We start from the raw sequence: 24,366 nt of genomic DNA, 5'->3' as shown, positions 1-24,366 counted from the left end.
CTGTTGAAAACCTCACCTTTAGACCTTTATGTTAAATTAACAGGTTCACTAGAAAGGATTGTTTATTAGAAACATTTTAACAGTAAGAATTATTTGAGAACCAGAAATCAAATTCAGTTATATATGTTTATATATGTTTTATCTTCTGACAAAAGAACAATGAAACAAGGAGCAGTTTGGATGGATAGAATTGTAATTTACCTCAGAAAAATCACAATGCAGATCAGAAAATGTGTTTGAAATTCGTTTTCAGCTCTGACCCAGTCGTCTAGACGTCACAATTTGCCAAAATTGCTCAAATTCTCTACACTTGCCCATTTTTTCTGCTTCTAACACATCAACTTTGAGAACAAAATGATCACTTGCTTCCAAATAAATCCCACCCACTAACAGGTGTCATGATCAAGAGATAATCAGTGGTCATAATGTTTTAATGTCATAATGTAATATATACTTATACTACGTGAGGTGGATGGATTAGTTTAGATTAGATTTAGATTACAAGTGCTTACTAACACAGATTTAGACAGATTTGTAAACAATATTTGAGAGAAATAGGCCTTTTGTTTACATAGAAAGTTTTAAATCTTTGACTTCACCTCATGAAAAATGGGGGCAAAAACAAAAGTGTTGCGTTTACAATTTTGTTGTGTATATATATTGCTACTGAAAATACAAGTGTTACATTCACATAGATTATAAAGACAAATGTATTGTGACACCTGACTTTTTCCCAAACTTCTAGCAAAAACTTAAAGGCACACAATTGTACAGGACATCTTTAGACAATGCCCCTGTGCACAAAGCGGGCTCCATGAAAACATGGTTTACATGGGTGGGCTGGAAGATGTTAAATAATCTTCTATAGAGCTCCGAAAACAATCCTATTGAAAATTGGAACGAATTGGATCCCTGACTGCACAAAAGGCCTCCTTACCTCCCCTACATCTGTACCTGACTTTACTAACACCCTTTTAATGTTGCTGCTTGATAGTACAATCGTTCACATTGATTTTTCCCACTCATTGATCTACACTCGGTACCCGATAGTGGCAAACAGAATTCCATAAATGTCTGTAATTTCTTTTTTTAATAACAAAATAACAAAGCTGCTTGTGTCCAAACATTATGGGGTGCTGTGTAGATTAATAGTAGATTAATAGTAGATTATATATATATATATATATATATATATATAATCTATAATATATATATAATCTATAATATATATATATATATATATATATATATATATATATATATATATATATACTTGAAAAGTGAAATGGTATCAGTACTCGTGTGTGTGTGTGTGTGTGTGTGTTGTGTGTGTGTTTGTGTTGTATTGTGTTCTTCATGCACAGGGAGGGACTTGTGAGGAAATAGAAACTTAGTTCTCCCCAACAAAACATCCTCTGATGTTTAACACACATGAGTTCACGCATATCACTCATGCAGAAACACACACACAAGTTAAATAGTAACACAAACCCACTCTGCGGTGAGCCAGGATGAATCTCTCAGGACAGCAGAGGAGTCTGAGAGTGTGGACAGATTTTTTCTTTTTGATACAGGCAGGTATGGGAATGCTTTATGTTTATTTATTGAGAAAATTGACAAATTTTGCTTTTTTTTTTGTATCTTGGCATCTAGGCAAACACCAGTGAGCTTTTAACAGTGCAAAATTTTTTTTATTCTAATATATTTATTGTAATACAATTTTTTCTGTGATTAGAGGATAAAATCAAGTCTCTTACATTCCTGTATCATATTATAGTGATTATTTTCCACAACTTGACTATTTACTGAGAATGTAACCCTAAAGACATAACACCTCTTTATACGTTTTATCATTCCAGTACAGCTTACCTACACTATAAACTGCACACGATTTATCGTTCAATTCCTAAATGAGCATTCATATGAACACACACAACATAAAAATCCAATGGAAACCCATTTGCGATAAAAAAAAGCCTATTAATCTACAATTTGAACCTAAAAAATCTACCGATTCTTTTTTGATCAGAACAGTGTCGGTGTCAAATCTGAAAAAAGACTGAAGGCAGGGCCTCCCAAGCTATGTAAAGAACCTGTTAGTCCTATGAAGAATTTCTGTTTTTTTTAACATGTGAGTAAGGTTGAGAATGTGGACATAACTAAAATGAAACCTTACTCCTGGAAAAGCAGTTTTCACAGTCAAAAGTGTCAAAAGCATGACAGTGCAACTTACTGAAGCAGTGCGCATATATATATATATATATATATATATCACACATCCTGTTTACTAAAATCAAATCCTACAATCTCCAGTGCTGTCTTGTTTAACTGTGAAGCCCAAATGAATTTTGCATAATTTTCACAAGACTCTTTGCTTAATCAAGACTCTGATTAAAAACTATTATAATGATCATGAGCCCAAAACCTTAAAAAAAAGAAATTGCATAAATAAGGCCAAGTGTGTTGTGGCGAGTTTGATTCAGGAGTTTCTTCCATCATTTATTCTTCTCAAAATGTTCTGCTTGTTGTTGAACCGACGCTGAACTGTATATTGGTGATAAGTAGATGCCAAGTGTCAATCTAAACAAGTTGAAATCAGAACGTGCGCTCGACCCTGATTGGTGCGTATTCGACCAATTTTTATCCACTCATAAATAAAAAGATATGACTGATTTAGCAAAATGTAGTCGAGTAAAAAGTACGAGATTTGACTTTAAATTGTAGCGAAATTAAAGTATAAATCTTCCCAAATGCAAATACTTCAATGAAGTTCAGATACGTGAAAACGGTACTTAAGCACAGTAACGAATTACATTGTTTGTTACAGTCCACCACTACTCTTTTTTTATTATGACCATATTGAGGATATATATTTTTTTTAGTTTTAAAAATTGTACCACAAGTAAAAAAAAAATTGTATAAAGTATAAAACAAGTAATGTAACTAATGTAATCATATGACTTTTTCTAAGGGATCATATTATAAATCTAACAAAAATAAAATTAACAGAAATTTGAACATAGAAATTCCATTCATTTTGGAGGAGGTGGTAGTTTAGTGGTTAAAGCATTGGACTTTGGTTTTAAAGTTCGTAAGTTCAAATCTCAGCCACACTAAGCTAGCGCTCCTGAGCAAGGCCCGTAACCCTATAGCTGCTCAGTTGTATATAGACAGAATAAGACAAAAAGTTACTTTTTAAGAATACTTTAGTGATCCCACAGGGAAGTTGTTAAGTCTTTGCAAATCCCAGCAATATAAGAAGTTGGGGTCAGAGCACAGGGTCAGCCATGTTCCAGCTCCCCTGTAGCACAGCGGGTTAAGGGCCTTGCTCAAGGGCCCAAGAGTGGCAGCTTGGCAATTCTGTGGCTTGAACCACCGACCTTCTGATAAGTAACCAAGAGAATTAACTTTTGATCATATTATTTGCATGGATATTTGCACTTTAATGTTATATGTAGTAAAATTTTTACGTTGAAATTGCTTATTTTAATTTTACTCACACTCACGTTATTTAGCAAACACGTTTATCCAGAGAAACTTCCAGAAGAGATGTATAGTGCTAGTACTGTACTAGTTCATAGTCCATCTTCATACTAGTTCACTTGGTCCAAGATTAAAAGTAGCTACTATCAAGCTATCAAGAAACTTGTTGTTTATGTTATGGGGATAAAATAAGGAAAATAATAGTATTAAGAAAGTGAGTCAACATTAATCAATGAACTGAAACAAATAAAGCTTCTGAAACAAGTTCGAACAAAAATCGGTTTGGATAAACTAAAGATATATATTTAAAATGAGAGATCCAGAGATCCTTAGTTAGGGTTAGAGACCATTCTGTGCAGCTGAAGATGGTTTTACATGAACAACCTAAAGATCTATGAAGTTACTAATCAATTTTAGAACTACAGTATTGGACAGATGGATTTGAACTGGAATTATTATGAACAGTGTGTTACAATGGCTCAGGACAAAATTTTTGCATTGTCACATACCTTATGAAATCCATTTTAAGTCCGGTTTCTCTCAGGGTTTCTTCCTCATACCATCTCAGGGAGTTTGTCTTTGCCACTGTCGCCACTGGCTCGCTCATTAGGGATAAACTTATAAGCGATGATGTGTTCGGATTTTTTGACCTATTTATCTCTGTAAAGCTGCTTTGGTTCAAAATCCATTGTTAATAGAGTTATACAAATAAAACTAAATAGGCAATACTAGGCGGTCGCATAGGGTACAACTAGTTGGGGGACTCCAGTGAGCACCCCCTGCCCCACTGCAATCCCTCGCCTGTTTTAATTAGTTACCTGTTTTTCTGCTGAAGTTTAATATACGGTAGATGTTTACATACTTAATTTCAGTCAATTTTGCCTTTTTTTATGAAAGGTTGCAAATGATTTGTATGGTGTTGGAGTGGAGCATTGTGTTGGGAGGGCAAGAGGGCACCTAGAGTACCAAAAAGGCTAGAAACAGCCCTGAGAATATATTAGTAAGTATTTTGATTTGCAGAGGAATTTCTGTATTAGCTCTTACTATTGTAAGCACCTTGCATGGAGTTTTGTAAGCGTCGAAATTAAACTTTTTTCGATTGTAAATCTAGCACAGAGGAACAAATTACGAAAACCTTCTAGATTTGTCAAAATTTGTGCTCATCCGGTCACAAGGGTGTTAGTAAAGTCAGGTACTGATCTAGGTAAGTGTTCATATTCATCCCGAAGGTGTCCGTTAGAATTGGAGCTCTATAGCAGAAGATCTTCCGCTCCAATCCATAAAGTACATATCTTCATTGAGCTGGCTTTGTGCGCAGGGGCATTGTCATGCTTGAACAGGTTTGGGTCTTCCTAGCTTGGTAACGGTTTGGAAAAGAACCACATATGGTTGAAAATGTCAGGTGACCCAATACTATTGTCCATAAAGTGTATGTGTACTACATTTACTATAATTTATCTCCCTTTTCATATTCTTACCAGTTCAGTGTTCATTCCCATCTCCCCAAAATGTGAGCATTGTCTCTTTTAACCTGAAGCACAAGCTCACGTGGATACCAGGTCCCGGCACAGAAGCCTTCACAAAATTCAGAGTGCAGAGCTTAAATCAGAGGTAAGTTTTAATCTCCTGTTACACCAGATTTACTTTTGAATTGATATATAATATATATACACAAACTCTGACAACTCTTTATATTCACACTCAAGGAGGAAACTCTGGGTTTCGGTGAAGAGCTGCTCTGACTTGCAACTTGGCGAGACGTGTGATTTGACCGAATCTTTCACAGAGAGGCTCGGGTTTTACCAAGCCCGAGTGCAAGCGTTCAGTCAGGACAAGGAATCCAACTGGACCACCTCGAAATTCTTTACTCCTCTGTTGGACAGTAAGAAAACCTGACACTGTTTTGAAACAAATCGACTGCTTCATGTAATCTGATAAACCCTCAATCTTTTCATTGTTTTTTTTTTCTTCCTCTACCTTGACAGCATCTTTGGGTCCTCCACTTGTCTCAGTAACCGGCTGTGGAAACTGTCTCATCCTGAGACTCAGTCCACCGGCCAGCATGGAGCAAAACCATAACCCATTGCCATACATTTATCAACACTACTCCATAAATGTGTCCAGGACTAGAGACAAAGCACAGGTGAACCTATTATGTTGTCCCAGATTCATGGTTACTAATTCATAAGAATTGACACACAACTAATAATAAAATAAAAATGGAGGTGCATCACTTCCTGTTGGCTGTTTCCCGGTTCGGAATAGTTCACAAAATTTTACGTGGGAAGTGGTAGCTAATTGGTGAAGGCATTGGACTTCTCAGAATACATGAGATTAATAAACTACTGCAGCAGAAGACCTCATCAATTTTTACAGTACAGTATGCTGAAATAATAACACTTAAGTAGAACATATATTAAGAAAATGAAATATTGAATATAAAACACACACACACACACCTTATATTATTGAAATGGGGTCTAAGAAATGTAAACTTTTAATTAAATTTTTGTATTTAAATAAATTTTTTTCAGTAAATATAATTTCTGGCGATTTCATTGGTTACTCAATTTAGTCAATATAATAAAAAAGTATATGGTGGTCCCCCGAAATTTGCGGATTTTCGGAAATCGTCTTAGATCGTAGTAATCCGCAAATTTTGGACCACCCCCTGGTACCACCCCCTGGTACCACCCCCTGGTACCACCCCCTGTGGTACCTTAGTGAATTCATCTAGATATTACGCTAGTAAGATAATACAATAGCGTTTTAAAAAATGTTATGAAATTTGTTAGTGAAAATATAGTTTCAAATGTTATTCCTAACATTCCTGAACATTCGGTTCCCAGTGCGGATTCCCATGAATTTTACGAATTTTACGATTTTTACTGTAAGTTAAGTTTCTAATGAGAACCCGCAAATTTTCTGAACCGCAAGTCCCGAATTTAATCCCGATTAATTCATTGTTTTTAGTGGAAACGAAAAGCTCAATATATTCCAGTCCAAGTGAAGGTAAAGGCTTAGCAGTCATAGCTTTGACTTTACTCCATGAGCTCGATTTGAACATTACAACATTTCGTTCATCTTTAAAAATTAAAGCCGTTTGTTGAACTTTGTTCATTCACTTTATATAATTTCGCCGATCCAAGCCGATTTTATTTTCTCTTTGTTTAGTTTTTTCGGGGGTTTTTTACCACTACTTATGTCATGCTGTGAAATTGACACGCTTGCCATTTTCTCATGTCTGATTTTTTTCCGCTCTAACCAGCACAAATGTGAAAAAAAAGAAAGTGAACATCCTTTGCTTGTAAACAGCCTCCTCTATCTCCTAAATCAGACGTGGGGATTTCTACGTCTTCGCAATAAGCGTCAGTTTGTGGTTACTATAGACTCTGTAGAGACACACACTGTGCGAGTCCTGTAAAGGTCTTCATGGAAAACACAGTCTTTTTTTTTTTTTAAGCGTGGCTTTCGTGCAGATGCAAAAATGAGGGTGTTTTATCTGCACAATGGATTTTTTTTAAGGTAACATAGCTGTAAGACATAAGCAAGAGAAAGCATGGGTTCTTGGAAATTTCGTTGAATTTGATTTTGTATATACAACTTATACAACTCTTCCAAGGTGCAGCGTTTCATATTGTAATTGTGTGTCATTTATTCAGGTTATATACACTATATTGCCAAAAGTATTGAGTCACCTGCTTATGTGATTTTTGAGCATTGCATTTCACATTTAGTCCCAATTTGCTCTTATAATTCCCTCCACTTTTCTGGGAAGATGTTCCACTAGATTTTGGAGTGTGTTATGGATATTTGTGTTCATCAGCCACAAGGATGTTAGGAAAGGCAGGTACTGATGTAGGTGAGGAGACCTGGGGTGCAGTCAGCGTTCCCATTCATCAAAGGTGTTCAGTAGGGATGAGATCAGAGCTCTGTAGCAGCAAGATCTTCCTCTCCAAAGCATGTAAACCAGATCTTCAAGGAGCTCACTTTGTGCACAGGGGAATCACCATGCTGGAACAGTTTTGGGTTTCCAAGTTCAAGAGAATACAAAATGTAATTAAAGTGAATCTGAAGATGTCCTGAACAATTGAGTGCCTCCAGTTTTGTGGTAACAGTTTGGAAAAGAACCACGTATAGCAGAAAAGGGCAGGGGACCCAATACTTACCAATACTAATATTATGTATTTTGTATTTATGTAAATTTCCTGAAATTTTGAAAATGGAAGAATTGATTCGTTTGGTTTCCTCAGTTTGCTATGAAGGCATCCAATGGAGAGACTTTGATCAACTACCTAGAACCCGGAGCGGAGTACTGCATCACGGCCATCATGGTAACAAGCTTTAATAACCCTGTGGTTCCTTCCGATCCTCAGTGCTCCCTCACGAGCCCACAGCCGCTCAACACAGGTACAACACGGTGTTCCTTCTGCCTTTTTGGATAACTTTTTACAGTTTTTCTTAGTTGCTTTGAAGCGTTTCTCAGATCAGAAATGAAATTCTCAAAACGACTTGTTCAACCTTGAGATCATGCCGTGCACTCAGTAAAAGCGTTCGAACAAATTGCAAATGTCTACATTTGTTTCTTTCATTTGTGTACTTTATTTTGTCGTCTGACAATTCCATGATATGCTATATTGCCAAAAGTTTGCAGACACCTGGTCATAAGTATTTTTTTGAGCATCGCATTCCACATTTAGTCCCAATTTGCTCTTATAATTTCGTCCACTCTTCTGAGAAGATGTTTTTTTTTGGAGTGTGAGAGCTTGTGCAGATTCAGCCACAAGGGTGTTAGTAAAGTCAGAAACTGATGTAGGTGAGGTGAGGAGGCCTGGGGTGCAGTCAGCATTAACATCCATCCCAAGGGGTGTATAATAGGGTTGAGGTCAGAGCTCTATAGTAGGAAATCTTCCACATGTAGAGCATATCTACATGGAGTTTGCTTTGTGCACAGGGGCTTTGTCATGGTGGAGAATTTTGTGCAATAATAGTTTTAAAAAAAAAACACATTTGGCTGAAAAAGACGAGGTGTCTTAATACTTTTGTTTATAAAGTGTATGTTTATGGACACAAATACTTACTTTTGAGACATGAATTAAAGCGAAATGTACATGCTTTCCCAAGAAATTAATAATGAATTAAATATTAAGGATGAATCGAGAAACACTATGAAGCGACTGATTAAAAAAAAAATGTAACAGGTTTTCTCTTGATAGGGTTTAACAGTAATACACAGTCATTTTGACACCAAGAAGAAAACCCCATTCCTGACATCTGACCTATACGATATTATTTGTGAGGATAACCTGTTCGTTGTATTCCTTGTATCCAACAGTGGCCATATTTTTGAGCGCGCTGTGTTTGGCCTTTACCTTGGCATTGCTCATTTGTGCAGCTCTGACCTACACCCGCCCTCTTCACACACCACTCTTAAGAGCTTTCATGGGTTTCTTGCCTTTTCTGGAAAGGAGGTGAGGAACCGAAACGCTGCTCCGTCATCGATCGGAACCCGAACGGACACTCTGAGATTTTTCCGTAATATCTGCCAGTGTTTATCCTTAGTGCGGAAAATCCCATGGAAACCCACATGCCACTGAAGAACATTTCTGTATATCTGTCTACTTTATCGTTGCTTTGCTTTACGAGAATGTTAAAAAAATGGAAGATAATATAAAATAAAAATGGATGACAAACACTACTTTCATAAGTTCTTTTCAAAAAACATACGAAAATGCACAAATGTGTCAAATCAAAGAGCATGGCTCTTTAACAAATGACATCATTGTACGCTTTGGATAAGGCCGTCTTGCGTAAATAGAAAGGGAAAGCAGTAGGAGTGTAAGAAAATGTCGATACATGTATCAGGATATTTTGTTTGTTTAAAAATGGCAAGATTCATGCCTGTCGCTAACGCTAATCTTCTTATTTCTGAACCTAAACAGTGACAGGAAGTGCTAGCATAAAAGCACGCTATTAATGTTAGCCTTGATATCAACATGTTTCCTTGGGGCACTGGGTAGAACTGCTGCTGGAAGTAGTAGCGTCAGAAGTAGTTGACTGACATGCGTTGACAGAAATATATTTTGTTTATGTGGGGTTTGTTTTTCAGGCGGGTAAATGGCGTTAAAATTCTCAGAAACAACATGTGCTGTTCATGGTTGCACTTCTAACCAGATGCTTAATTTGTTAAAGAACAGTGGTAAACCTAAAGTTTATAGCAGAATTAATAATCTTTCTTCCTCTTTATTTTCTTGCCTTAATAGGATCGTAGCTTTTAGATTTAAAATGCTAGTTTATCATAATAATGAATCATACAATCATCATCATCAATCCCACTTCATATGAGGTGTCTTTAATGAGTATGCACATATGTTGAAATAAATTCTTTTAAAAAACATATTAGGTACAATGATACTAATTGTGTTCATGCCTTGGGTATGTTCAAGGGGTTATGGATAGAGGTGACATTTTAGACATTTTAGTGTTTTGGTTAAATAATTTTTTTTTTTTTTGCTATGGTTTGCATATGGTCGTGTGTCCTTAGTGACCTCTTTCCTAAAATTCTAGCTTATTCCTAAAATAAAAAATATCCCAATATATCACCTTGCTTACAGTATTGCAAAATACAGTATCGTAAAATACAGTATTGCAAAATCGTAATGAGTATCATATCGACAGGTTCTTGCCGATACACACCCCTAGAAAGCACAATACAGCCCACATCCACTTCGCAAGTTTGCCATCTGCTTGTAGTTTACAAGCGAACAAATTTAAACACCGGCTAGCCGTTGTTGTTGTTGTTGATTAATTAACACGTCCCGTTCACGTGAACACACGCCTGCTCTATGTATTTATGGAATTACTTAAAAAGCAATATCGGCAGGAAAAAACATAAATTCTGCGATTGTTAAAAAATATTTATATTACAATTTTTTATGTATAAAATGAGATAAAAATGGAAACTACCAGTTTCCAGGATTTCACCTTCCAATAACAAGTTGGAATGATCTACATTTCGAAAAATATGACTACTATTTAAAATAATTTTACTAAAAAACATTACTATTTTTAGTCATGTTTCACTGAATTTGGTACTTAAACTCAGGTGAAGAGGTTGAGGTGAAGATTCCTGTCATCAACAAATTTAAAGAAATGACATGTTCAAATATGCTCTACATATACTGTTTCTCCATCACTGATCTTTTAAAGGCTCAGGCATGATAATGATCTCAGATGTTGAGGTAATTTTTTTAGTTGCTCAGGAGCTGCTGGTTCCACAATTCAAACTGACTGTATGAGACTGTAGAAAAGGCATTAGTCATAATTACTCATGATATTTCTCGCTCTCCGGTGCTTGTTGTGTTTGAATGATTTGTAATCACACTTTTGGTGATGATGATGTTTTCTCCTTTTGAGTTTGGTTCTTCTCAAGGTTTCTTTCTCATATCATCTAAGGGAGTTTTTCTTCCTCACAGTCACCCAAGGCTGCTCATCAAGAATACTTACACATCAATTTCAATAAAAGTGGTTTGTTTTATAATGACATTCTGTAGCGCTGCTTTAAACAATGTCTATTGTACATTTTTTAATTGAATCAAATTGAATTGAATTATAATAAAGCGGATCGAAATAATCCCGTCATGAGGAAATGGAGAAAATGTAAAAACGTGAAAACCGCTGAACGTTGCAATACGGCAGACCAAACTCCGTAAACACATTAATAATAAAGCACACTATGTACAGACAAGCACATGAGTCCAGAATACGAATGTAATGTGTTTAATTATGCGTTTAGTCATTTTTCTCCCATAGAAACTGCTTATCTTATAGCATTAAGCCGTGTTTAGCTTTTTTAAAAATCGCTAATTAAATACAGCTTAAAACAATAAAGAAATTCAAGCATAATATCGAAAATAAATTCTGTGAAACCTTTTTAAATAAGTGGCAAAAAATGTGGTTGAAAGCACTTTAGAAACCCAACTAGCAAATATAACAGCCAGCACACACCGATTAGCAATAACATTAAAAAAAAAGCATGTTATATTGTGTAATTTCCATTTGTGCCACTGAATTGACCCAAAAGGACTCTTCAAGAACTCTGGAAGTTGTGGGATCTGGAACTGAGGGTAAGTTATTTTAAGATGGTGGAACGTCCGTGAATTCATTGTCCAGCACATCCCACAAATGCTCATGAACTACTTTTGAACAATGTCCTCCCTGCTGGGTGGAAGCAGGAAACGAAAGAAAAAGAGAGAGAGAGAGAGAGAGAGAGAGAGAGAGAGAGAGAGAGAGAGAGAGAGAAAGAGAGAGAGAGAGAGAGAGAGAGAGAGAGAGAGAGAGAGAGAGAGAGAGGTGTAACTTGGTCTCAAACAATGTTAAATATTGAAATAACATCCAAATAAAAACCAGAACCCAAGATTTTCCTGCAGGACAAGAGAGCAGGAAAGATGTTCCTTCATATTTAAAATAGTTTGATATTTAAATCCCCCAAGTTCTTTTTGAACTATGTTACAGTTTTTCAAAGTTGCTTTGGTGCATTTCTCGAATCATCCTTAATATTTGTGCATTTTTTAAAATAATTAGTACAAACAGCACAACACACTGGATTTCTTTTCCGAAAATCCACAGTGATCATCGCTACTGTATCAAGTCCTTTTGTCATTGTTAGCAAACAAGATCGTCAAAACGTTGTGTAGTCTTTTGGTCAATATGGCGGCGCACGGTTTCAATATTTCCTGATGCAAACTGGGGTTTGGATCACGATGAATAAAAATGCACAAGGCTGAATTTCTTCTATGAATTTCAACAGCACACACGTGTGTATTTCCTGTATATTGACTGCACGAGACTGGACAGGATTCACACTGTACTAGCGTTCATTCGTTTCCAGATTGTTTTTGGAAATTGTAATTCTGTGTGTCGGTAATTGAAGGTTCACCGGATTCAGCTTTGACCTTTTTTTTTATAAAGAACCAGTTGGTTCGAGATTCTTCTGCACAATTTATTAATTTAAGACACATTTACGAAATAAAAAGTTGAATATAAATTAAAGTAAGACACTATGCCACCGGTTTCTACCATATTGCATTCAATGAACTGATGGTGAGATGTTTTGGGGGTTGAGGTTATTCAGATGAGAAGCGGTGCAGTAAAACCCCGTTGGACGAGCGTAATTCGTTCGTGAAAATTGCTTGTAGGTCCATTTGCTCGTACGTTCGAACAAATTTTCTTTATAAGAATGAACGTAAAAGTGATTTAATCCGTTCCGAGATCTCATTCGAACGCTTATTTATGCACTTTAAAGTATTTGCAGCCTATTTTAACAAACAAATACACCGCAAGTTAAATGCACTTACCCATGTGGTAGTGTTTGATTGCGAGAATTTTAAATTTTTATGACTTTTTACTTAAACTTCAGTAGATTTTTAGACTTAGTACTTAAATAACAATTTCAATGAAGTAACAGTACTTTTACTTGAGTATAATATTTGATTACTCTTTCCACCTCTGGTCATTTGGTTACGTACGGAAAACAGAATTGAGTAGTGCGGCTTTTGTTCGTTCTTTTGTCACGTGACCCCCATGTGCGCTATGCAATGCATCACACAGGAAACAGAATTGAGTAGTTTATACCATGAGTCCTTTGGTTTGAGTTGTTCTTTTTTTTGTCACGTGACCCCCATGTGCGCTATGCAATGCATTACACAGCAAACAGAATTGAGTAGTTTATACCATGAGTCCTTTGGTTTGAGTTGTTTGGGGTTTTTTTGTCACGTGACCCCCATGTGCGCTATGCAATGCATCACACAGGAAACAGAATTGAGTAGTTTATACCATGGGTCCTTTGGTTTGAGTTGTTCGTTCTTTTGTCACGTGACCCCCATGTGTGCTATGCAATGCATCACACAGGAAACAGAATTGAGTAGTTTATACCATGAGTCCTTTGGTTTGAGTTGTTCATTCTTTTGTCACGTGACCTCCATGTGCGCTATGCAATGCATTACACAGGAAACAGAATTGAGTAGTTTATACCATGAGTCCTTTGGTTTGAGTTGTTCATTCTTTTGTCACGTGACCTCCATGTGCGCTATGCAATGCATTACACAGCAAACAGAATTGAGTAGTTTATACCATGAGTCCTTTGGTTTGAGTTGTTCGTTCTTTTGTCACGTGACCCCCATGTGCGCTATGCAATGCATTACACAGAAAACAGAATTGTGTAGTTTATACCATGAGTCCTTTGGATTGAGTTGTTCATTCTTTTGTCACCTGACCTCCATGTGCGCTATGCAATGCATTACACAGCAAACAGAATTGAGTTGTTTATACCATTAATCGTTTGGTTTGAGTTGTTTGTTCTTTTGTCACGTGACCCCAATAGACGCTACACAGTGCAATCAGGTTTTTACATTCGAGTCTTGACATTATTGTTACAATAATGTTGGGAGTCACATGAACAAACGATACAAAATATTACTACTCATTCTGTTGATTATAATAGCTGCATTGTCATATTTTCATTATTGGGACTATATTCAGAGTTTGGTGTATGTAGACGTGTTGGGATTCTGTTCATTGAAAATGTAACGTCATATCGTATTTCCGATAAAAGAAACGAAATGAACCGAATGACACCAAAACGAGGAATCGTTTAGTGATTCAAAGAACCAAGTGACTAGAATGATTCGATCTTCGCATCTCGTGCGTTAGTTTCGTTTTCCGTTTCTCTTAGGCTCCGCCCACAATCGCTGAACGTTCACAGGAACTTTATAAATACGGAAGCAGAAGAAACCTTCTCCAGGACGTTGTGTTCATTGTTAACCGTCTTTAATCATGATTTCAACACTAATTCTCGCTATAGTATTCTGTTTGGGCTCTGTTTTCACAGGTGAGTCTTATATTTGTTTGTTGCTATTATTATTTTGATGATTATTATTATTATCTTATATAATAAACTCGTTCCTCGCGTTCACTCAGCTCTGAAACTCCAGACCCTTATTTTAATTAGACGAAAAAACTATTTATTGGACCATGATATTTTAGTGTCTCTGTGGACTCCCATAATTTGATAATAATCGATGAAATCGTTTTCTGATGGAGAGAAACGCATCTGTTTACCGTAAATTCAACCCGACTTCCGTATTGCGTTTCTATTTAAACTGGGACTCTCCAAAAAAACCCACAATGATTGTGTATCTACTAATCTTTTATTTGTTCTTTTAGAAAGAAAGGTTTTTCCAAAGAAAACTATTTCATCTACATGGAAGGAACTAAAGATCAGGTTTATTTTTTTTAAATGCTGGATAAAATAACAAAATAACACGTCGTTCCAGGAAACTAATCAAAGAACAATAAAGCAGTGATGGTTTCCAATAAGGTTTGTTTTTTTCTCACTTCCTTCGGAGCGTTTGATCAGATCCGAAATGAAATTCTCAAAACGACTTCTTGGCGTCATGTACTCACTCGTGCATGTCGTACAACCATTTCATTGATGACGTAGAATACAGTAGTTATACTGCTTTCTCACCTGAATGGTCTTAACCCCCAAAACATCTCGACATCAGTTCATTGGATAAGTCAGTCGTCATAATGCGTGAGGCTTCAATCTCTTTTTTTTCGTAAACGTGTCCTTTATTGATCAGTTCTTCAGTTGAATGTTGAATGTGACCAATGAAGTCGAGAGTACGGCTTCGAGATCAACAATTGGAGAATCTCGTGAAACCTCGATTGGCGAAAGAAAACACCGAATTACAATTTTTATAAACGAGTACACAAACGAACGCTAGAACGCTGTCCGGTTTCATACAAACAATATACAGTAAATACGCTCGTTTGCGCTGTCGAAATTTGTAGATGCGAAAAAGAAGAAATACATAGGAAACATTTTGACAATTTTGTTTACTAAGAATGACAAAACGACTTGATGTCTAGTGTCCGGAGGTGAACAAAGGATTTTGAGAAAGGTACAGGCTTGTGCACTATACTATACTATGTACCACTGTGTATAGTAGAAATGACAATAAAAACCACTTGACTTGACTTTACTGGTACATGTGTTATATCACAAATAGGTCTGTGGCACAGCTATAAGTCATTCCCCGCCCACCCCTAGCTGATGTAACAGAACAGTGTCTACGGATTTTTTAGCCAGCTCATCGATATTGATATGAGTCTAAATTCGAGCCTTTGTTGTGTTGATGTGCAAAGCCCCAGTTGCTCCAAGTAGGCAGGGTGTATCAGGTGTAAGGTGCTGCTTACAGTATAACCCCTTCCACACTTCTGGGAATTTATTTTTTTTGCATGATCTTACATGATGCAAACACCCACAAGGGACCATTACAGGCACCCTGACATGCAAATCCCCAGTGTATCAGGTCAGTGTTAAGCAGTGTGTTGTTTTTTTTTGATTGGAGTGAATTCTAGATGATGATGATGTGAACGGAAAACTTGCGTTGGGGTAGCGGGAGGGAGATGGGCACTGACTCAACGTAGCCCACAGTGATCACAAACAGAAAAGTCAAAGCTCTCCTTAGATGAACTGCGTTAGGCCGTTTCAAGAGATGTATGAGTTCCATAAAAATCATGGCATGAAAGTCACATGCACGTTATATCGCAGTGAAATGCTTTCTTCGAATATCCAAGCCATGTTAGGAAGTTCGGGTCGGAGCACAAGAGGGCCTGTTAGGGGCCTCACTCAAGGGCCCAAGAGTGGAAGCCTGGTGATATTGTGGCTTGAACCTCTAACCTTCCGAACAGCAACCCAACATCTTAACCACTTCACATGTGAGCATTTTTTGCTAGGTTCGTCTTATAACTCATCCTAAAGGTGGTTGGCTGGGATTAGGGTTACAAAGGGGTGGAAAATTTTCAGGAAAATGTTTAAATTTGGGGAATAAAAACCAGGAATTTCTTGGATTTTATAAAAGTTTAGAAACCCTTCTTCCCCAAACTGTTGATTGAAAATGTCTTTGAAAGCTTTAGCTGTACATTGGAAATAAATGGCGCAAAGTTCGAAAACCAGCCTTGGATCAGTATTCTGGTTTCGTCAAAAGTTATCGTTGGCCCTAGGCATCTGTCCAACCCAGATTTTTCCATCAAACAGCCAGATGCTGAAGCTGCTCCAGAATTTTGTGGCATTCTGCTTTACTTCTTTATACCTGCTTTGAATTGCACATAATTCCAGTTTACTTGTATAATAAAACACTTCCAGAATATGATGCATTGACTTCAAGGTGTAGATTCCCACTGCTGCCATCTGTTGAGATTGGTGTGGTTTCTAGACCTTTTATAAATGTCTGTATACTTTTTGTCTATATAATGCATGTTTAATCTTGTAAACTGTCAAATAAGGTCCAGTCATATCCTTCACCAGTCCTTCAAAATAAGCAGACGAACAAAAGAAGGGATATTATTGATGGCCATGTCTAAAATTTTAACCTCTGACTTTTGCGAAGCCCCAGACGCCGTCACTTTATATCCGCAAAGAAAACCACAAAGCCGCAAAGTTCACCTTTCGAAGATCTCACCTTACCTGTGTCATCAACTTTGAACAGACGATCCCTTACATAAAACTTTAACTTAATAACAATCCAACATTTGTATCTGTTCAATAATAACAATTTGTTACTTTATATTACTTTATTTATTATTCCTTTGCAATTTGCTGTAAATTATAACACGTGTCCTCCATTAGTCCCATTAATCAGCGAACTATAGAAATGATGAGTGCATTAGGAAAAAAAAAACGGATTTACAGAACTTTCCTATAGATAAGTATCATATTTATTTTTGCATTCAATTATACAGATTTTTGGTATTTTGTCAATTTATGTCAAACATTTCTTGGCTTTGCATCAACCCTGCTTTAGATAGGATTTTACCACATTGCCATCTAAGAAATACAAAATAAGATATATACCTGCTGTGTGTGTGTGTGTGTGTGTGTGTGTGTGTGTGTGTGTGTGTGTGTGTGTGTGTGTGTGTGTGTTTTTTCCACCTTCAGATGAAGTCCCTACCCCTCGGAATTTGCGAATAAAAACCGAGAACATGGGTCTCATTTTGGAATGGGATCCACCGGAGACGACCTCTGGGAAGGACTTGAAATATACAGCCGAGTACAAGTGAGCCGAAATGACGCTTGGCATGTGAACGAGCTTTAGAAGGAAAACCTTACAACCATAATAATTAATCACACTTTCGTAATTTACAGTATAGAAAGCCTAGAAATGTCATCTTGTGTATCAACGTTACTGGGAAATGAATAATAATAAATAAATAAATAAATAAATAAATAAATAAATAAATATTATATAGACCTTGAAATAGAGGTCAAGAAAAAAATCGTATAGTTTTGATCAGCAGGTTTATTTTGAAATATTGAATAGATTTATTATTATATACATGCACCAGCCATGTTTGTTGCTGACTCACTTCTAGTTTTGTTTTTCACGACGTGTTTCAGTTTGACAGATGTAAAACGCGGATTTTTATTTGAATCAACCTTTTAGTCAGCTTGAAAAACTGTATGGTCTAAATTTGTCTTAGACGGCGTGTTTCTACCCACAGAACTGATGTTCGCTTGAATTTTTTCCATAGTCATGGCATTCTACCGTTGAACTCTGGGCGATATTTTAACAGTGTTATTGCAATATTTGAACAGCCCCTGATGTTGAGCTGCTGTCACTTCCAGTAGTGTACAGTAACAAAGTTAAAGTAATTTGAAACTCTACTCAAATTTTTTTTTCCCATGACTTTTTCTAAGCGCCAATCAAAACAAGTTTAAACAGAGCGTACGCTCTGCCGTAATCCGTGGGTTGCTGCATGCTTGACCAGTTTTTATCCATAAATAAAAAGGAACGACTGATTTTACAAAATGTTTTCAAATAAAAAGTAAGATATTTGAACGGAAAGTACAGATACGCGAAAAAGCTACTGAAGTTCAGCAACCAATTACATTTACTTTGTTACTGTTCACAACTGCCAGTGACTGTACATTATTTAACTATATAACGAATGCTAATAAAAACCCTCTCGACGTTGTTGTAACGCGGTGTGATACTCTTTCTTATTAGATCATGGGATTCGTTCAAAAGAGTTTGTGTGAACATTTCGTCGCCGAGCTACGATTTAACCGATGACGTCTCCGCTTACGGGAACTACATACTCCGTGTGAGGACAGAACTCAATGGGAAAAGCTCTGCTTGGACAGAAATCAATTGTGAACCTTTGGAAACAATTAGTGAGTAGACTTCTCTTGATGTTGGAAATAAAATTGTGTTGTTGGGGGTTTTTTTTTTTGCAAAAAATCGGATGTTTGAGAGCTGATTTTAGGGAGAGAATTTGTGGTCTGATTCTGGTTTGTTCATCGACACGAACGATCATGTCATTTTCCGCAGCTGTTATTGGACCGCCAAGCGTGAAGCTGCAGAGCCGGAAAGGGAAAATGGAGGTCGACATCACCGACCCCGTTCTGAGAAAAGGCAGCCTTAAGGATCATTATACGAACATTATCTATCAAATTCATTACTGGGCAAAAGGAGAGATTGAACAGGTAACGATCTGCCTTTTCTTTTCTTTAGTTTTTTTCTTTTCACTTCTATATCTTAATAATGATCTCTTGGTTTCTACACTTTTCTAGTGTCCAATTTTTACAAGTTGAGGTGCTCAAACATTTTCCTACAGTATGAAGGGGCCAAAGATCTGACTTGATTAAGGGCCAAAAGAAACGGCTGCATTTATACCAAACTGTATTATATAAAAATAAATGTTATCACAGGTCCCCTTATTTATAGTTTTATCATATTTATAAATAAATAAATAAAAAACGACTGTAATATGCTTAACTAATGCAATTTTATCCAAAAGTTTCGAGACTATCTCTGTTTATAAGAAAGTACGTTATTTATTTCCGATTACACCCGATCACAGTGTCAAAAACGGCGATCCGATCTTTATTTTCGGAAAGAGGACGAAGTCCGCAGGAGCCAAATCTGGCGAATAGGGTGGGTGTAGACGAGAGATCAGCTTGTTGAAGGTCTTCCTGATCTCTCGTCGTTTTCGATTGATGTTCTTCCGCTCTTGAAGCACGCGTCGCAGCATGGCCGTGATAAAATCGCAGACGTGGTAATGTACGTGGTCGGAAAAGCACCAGTTTGCACCATTAGTCTCAAAACTTTTACCACTGCGTATTAACTACAGTTAAAATCCAGCTTCGAGGTACCATCCACACTAACTTTATGGGAATGAGAGTAGGGGGTAACAGCATCCAAACATCCCAGTTCAGTCTAAAAGAGAATCCAATTCTGGAATTCATATAGTGTGTGTACATACATATGTGTAGCTTGGCTCACTGGCACTAGTTTGGGCATCTCGGCTTTACACAAATAAGTCGAATTATACAATGATTCCGAATGTTGGTGAATCTTCACAGGAGAAGTTGGTGGACCAGAGCCGAGTGATGCTCACAAACCTTTTACCGGAAACGCTCTATTGCATGAGAGTGGAGATCAATCTGGATTATAAAAAAAAAAGCCTCCCGAATAACATAACCTGTGAAATGAACACTGCCAGTGGTGAGTGTCTTGCTTAGAAACATATTCACAAACACACACTCTCATACACTTAGAACATTAGATGAGGATTTTTCACACCAGTAGTCGAGCTCAATAATGGCATTCTCTGACACACTAAAATTCTCAGAACTAGAGTTTATAAAGCATTTTCTGCAACGTCGCTTTGGTCTCGAACAAGTTCTCGAGCAAAAAGTACTCTTTTACAGCATTTGGTAGTCATCTCAGATAATTATACAGCAAATGAGGTTGAAGGTCCTTGCTTAAGAGCCCAGCAGAAGCCACTTGGTGGTGCTGGCTTTTGAATCCATGAGCAGAAGTCCACCTTTTTATCCAATGACCTACCACTTCCCTACTCCAAACCTTAAGCTCCTACTCGCCGCCTATATCTACATGTACAATTATTTATTCTACACTGATGAAATTATTTCCATCATAATGATTCTATAACTCTGATGATTGAATCTAAAGTGTTAAACGGTTGGTTTGGTCATTTTCCGTTGAGAGCCAGAAGAGGTTTGGAGGAATTTCATCAGGAACGTACACAATTGGCGAAAACCACATTATTAATATAATTAATATTGTTGACCTTCTCATTATTTCTAGATTGTTCTCCCATATTTTTTTTTGCTCTAAACAAAAATTTTGATTGGTCTTTGCTATTGACCAGAGCACATCAAAACCATACAAACAAGAAAGAAATCAACCTACACAGTAAATATTAGTCACATTTAATCGGTTACTTTTTAAATAATAAAAGTAGAGCGCTTTTGTGTAATAATTACACATAAATAAATCGGGGTTTTTTTTACCACACGTGAAAAACTTGTATCCCATCCATTTTTAAGTCGATGCATCACATCTTTAAAATTTACGGCCAACGTGAGGATAAAATAAAAGTCTATTCATTGTTGTGTTATTGTGATCATCCTCTGTAGACGAGGTGGAGATGTGGCTGATCTTGGTGGTGCTGCTTGTCAGTTTCCTGGTCACTCTGATTTCTGTCCTCCTGATTACCATGGCTGTGTGGGGTGGCTACAGAGGAATCAGATATATGCGCCCAAAAGGCAAACTACCGGAGCACTTTAAACAGGTAAGTGTGTGTGTCTCTGTGGAGGAAGTTTAGTAAAATTACATAGAATATGTAATCTCTCCCATTAGGGGTCCCCACAGCGGACCATCCGCATGTTTAATTTGGCACATGTTTTTACGCTGGATGCCCTTCCTAACGCAACCCTCCCCATTTATCCGGGCTTGGGACCGGCACTAAGGCTTGTGCAACCCTAATGGCTGGGGTCGGTTCCCTGACCGGGGATCGAACCCGGGCCGCAGCGGTGAGAGCGCCGCATCCTAACCACTAGACCACCAGGGAACTTTTAGAATGAACATACAGTAATACGTATTAATTCGAAAACCGCGTGTACGTCTCAAAAACGCTACATACTGTCGTTAGCAGTAATTTTCCGAAAGTCGTTTATCGACCTGCCTCAAATCCGTCCGCCGTTTATTTCCTTTTTTTAAAACCTCACGGGTACAAAATGCGTCGCCGTTTTTCGAAAAGCCTCCACACTGTGAAAGTGGCGTTTTAAAATGTATCCACTTTTGTCAATTGAAAACGTCACCAATACAGACAGAAAGATATGCGTTTTCAAACGAAAACAAATAAGTGTGGACATCGCCTGAGAAATTCAAAGAGAAAGAACTATCAGAAAGATATATTGTCACTCCAGTACAGTTCCAGACGCTCGTTCCTTCCGAGACGTCTACATTCTGTGGTCAGGCACCTTTATCATGCTGCCGGGTTTATTTTTTTCTTCTCCTCACAACCCAAAAATTTGATTTGAAACTATTTTTTTTTTTTGTTCAGTACCTGTTGGAGCGTCCCACATCATCCATCCTGGCCATGCAGAACAACACTCCGCTCAAGGAGCCTTACCATGAGTTCAGCATCATCACTTTTCAAGAAGTTCCTCCTAAATCCATGCAGAAGGAAGGCTTAAAGCCATCACAGTCTTAACACAGGCAGACATGAAGGACATTTGCTTCTAACATGAGGTAAAACAGAGCTTGCAGTCATGGACTTTTTTCCATCGTGGAAAAAGCACTCCGGCAAAAAAACGAGGTGCAGTGAATCAGCTTGTTCTACGACAACTTTTCAGAATTTGTCTACTTTTATACATTTGCAAGGACTTCTTTGTTTTGTCATCGGAAACCTTTCATTTCAATTGATCATATAGAGGATCGAAAAAGCTTCATGATTCAGTATTTTGTGAGACCAATTTTTATCATCACGTTTCTGTGAAAGTTTTTTGAAAGCGAAGATTTTTGTAAAAGTGAGTGAAATATTCATTGAAGTACATTTTTTTTTTATATTGCACTTTATATATTAGGAGAATTGTCTTTTTTATTTCATTAGAATTACTTTTGAAGTAAAGCTGTTACTAATCGCCTTACTATTACTATTGCTAATACACTATTGCGGATGGGTTGTAATCAAAATATAAACCCTTGTGCTTGTTGTGTGTGTGAACCTGCGTTTCTCCAACAGAATTTTGAGTACTTTTGTAAGTTTGACACGTTCGTTATTGTTATCTTGTACACGTTACATGGGGCGAAATTAACGGCTACGAGCGCCACGTTTAGCCCTTTTTCAGCAAAGTATGAGTATGTTTATCTATGGGTTCTTATTATTGATCGATGCGTATTGGAAAGAATTGGGGACCAGGGCGTATTACATATTACACAGGTATTCCCCGGGTTTCCGATGACCCCATAGTAACTTCAAAATATCTTATGTGGCCTTAAAGAATGGTGAAGGGGTATTATACTGTCATTTGCTAATAATTGAACAAATTACAGTACATAATTTAGCAAAACAGAGCAATTTACACTATAGTATAATACTGTACTGTTTAAGCTATACAGTATATATATATATATATATATATATATATATATATATATATATATATATATATATATATATATATATATATATATATATATGGCAGAGGGCACATGATCAAACACAGGTATTGCCAGCTAAGCAAAATGTAAATATTTTTTACACACATTTATTTACGACGTCCTTTTCCTCAGATATTAAAGCAAATATTTAGAAATAAACTCGCCAAGTCTCAAATCAGTTGACTCATGACGATCGTGCGAGTAATAACGAGTAAATGTTTTAATTATTTGGCAACCCTAATAAAATTCCTGGTATGCAAAACAAACTGACTTTTCTTCTTCCATAATTAATTGCTTGCTGTAAACCATTCCTCAGATTAATATTTATTTTTATGACATGCTTGATGTCATCTCTGACCAACAAAACCTGGAGAACAACTTAATTTCGATCAACAGCAACTCTCAGTCCTGTTCTTGACGATCCTCAGTGCACATTTTACACTTTTTCTTTTCTGACACAAACCTTAATTAAAGTGACCATGAGCTGACGATTTTTTTTTTCATTGTGTGTAAAGGTTGTATTCATTTGTGTATATTTATCTGACTTGTTATTAATTCCTTGTTTGACCTGATCAGTGTGTATTTTGTGTTTTTTCTGCTTTGTGGTATAATAAATCTGGGTGTGTTCACTTAGTTGGTTCCTTATTTACTTCACAAAACACTTTACTGTCGAACTTTTTGGTGTAAGTTTACACCGCTTTCACTGGGTTGCCAGTATTTCTAGGTTGCTGGGATTACTACTCTAATCACTATTTACAGTATAGTACTGTTACTACATGTAATTATACAGTATGAAACCGTTATCTACACCAACATATTGTATGTTTACAAGTTAAAAGTGGGATTACTTCTTTTTCATACAATTGTTGTCATTAAATAATTTTAAAATAGCATCATTTTGATATTTAAAACAGATATTTTGTAGGTACTTGAAAACAACATACTCAGAGTTTTAACATTATTATTATTATTTTTTTAAATATTAAACACAAAGGCATGAAATTAGCAGTTAACATTAAACAATACAATTATCTGACTTACCTTTAACATTCTCACAAATATGGACAACAGTATTTGAAATAGAAAATTAAGTTTTTATGGATTTTACACATAAATTTATGGCATTTTAGTGTAATAATAATTTCTGTTATAATTTCTGTTTATATCATTATAATCTTAAACTTACTAAAGTTCGTATTTTAAAGTAATGAGAAAAACCATATCAAAACAAATTTTTACAGTGTAGCCGAGCTAACGACAATTAGTGATGGGAGATTGGATTATTTTAGCGATTTGGTTCTATGAATCTCGTTCATCAAAATGAACGAATCATTTTTGAATCATTTAG

At 36.6% G+C, this 24,366-nt stretch overlaps 1 protein-coding gene across 1 annotated transcript; it reads left to right on the top strand.

Annotated features, from left to right (window-relative positions):
- Positions 1 to 1,419: 1,419 nt before the first annotated feature.
- LOC310723267 (interleukin-10 receptor subunit beta-like) lies at positions 1,420 to 23,649 on the top strand. Its single transcript, XM_083536051.1, has 11 exons — positions 1,420 to 1,578; positions 4,965 to 5,094; positions 5,190 to 5,365; positions 5,469 to 5,626; positions 7,737 to 7,893; positions 17,486 to 17,603; positions 18,555 to 18,721; positions 18,879 to 19,033; positions 19,913 to 20,054; positions 20,990 to 21,144; positions 21,919 to 23,649. The coding sequence occupies exons 1-11, from the start codon at positions 1,512 to 1,514 to the stop codon at positions 22,066 to 22,068; spliced, it is 1,575 nt and encodes a 524-aa protein (XP_083392177.1). The 5' UTR covers positions 1,420 to 1,511; the 3' UTR covers positions 22,069 to 23,649.
- Positions 23,650 to 24,366: the final 717 nt, after the last annotated feature.

Source organism: Silurus aristotelis, assembly GCF_946808225.1.
Source record: "Silurus aristotelis genome assembly, chromosome: 3".
Classification (NCBI taxonomy): domain Eukaryota; kingdom Metazoa; phylum Chordata; class Actinopteri; order Siluriformes; family Siluridae; genus Silurus; species Silurus aristotelis.
The sequence above is the reverse complement of the archived record's forward strand: the minus strand, read 5'-3'. Positions and strand labels throughout refer to the sequence as shown.

Coding starts and splice junctions, on each gene's coding strand:
- LOC310723267 (XM_083536051.1), top strand. CDS start 1,512: ATGAATCTCTCAGGACAGCAGAGGAGTCTGAGAGTGTGGACAGATTTT. Junction 1,579..4,964: donor TTTCTTTTTGATACAGGCAG/GTATGGGAATGC, acceptor TATTCTTACCAG/TTCAGTGTTCATTCCCATCT. Junction 5,627..7,736: donor GGACTAGAGACAAAGCACAG/GTGAACCTATTA, acceptor TGGTTTCCTCAG/TTTGCTATGAAGGCATCCAA.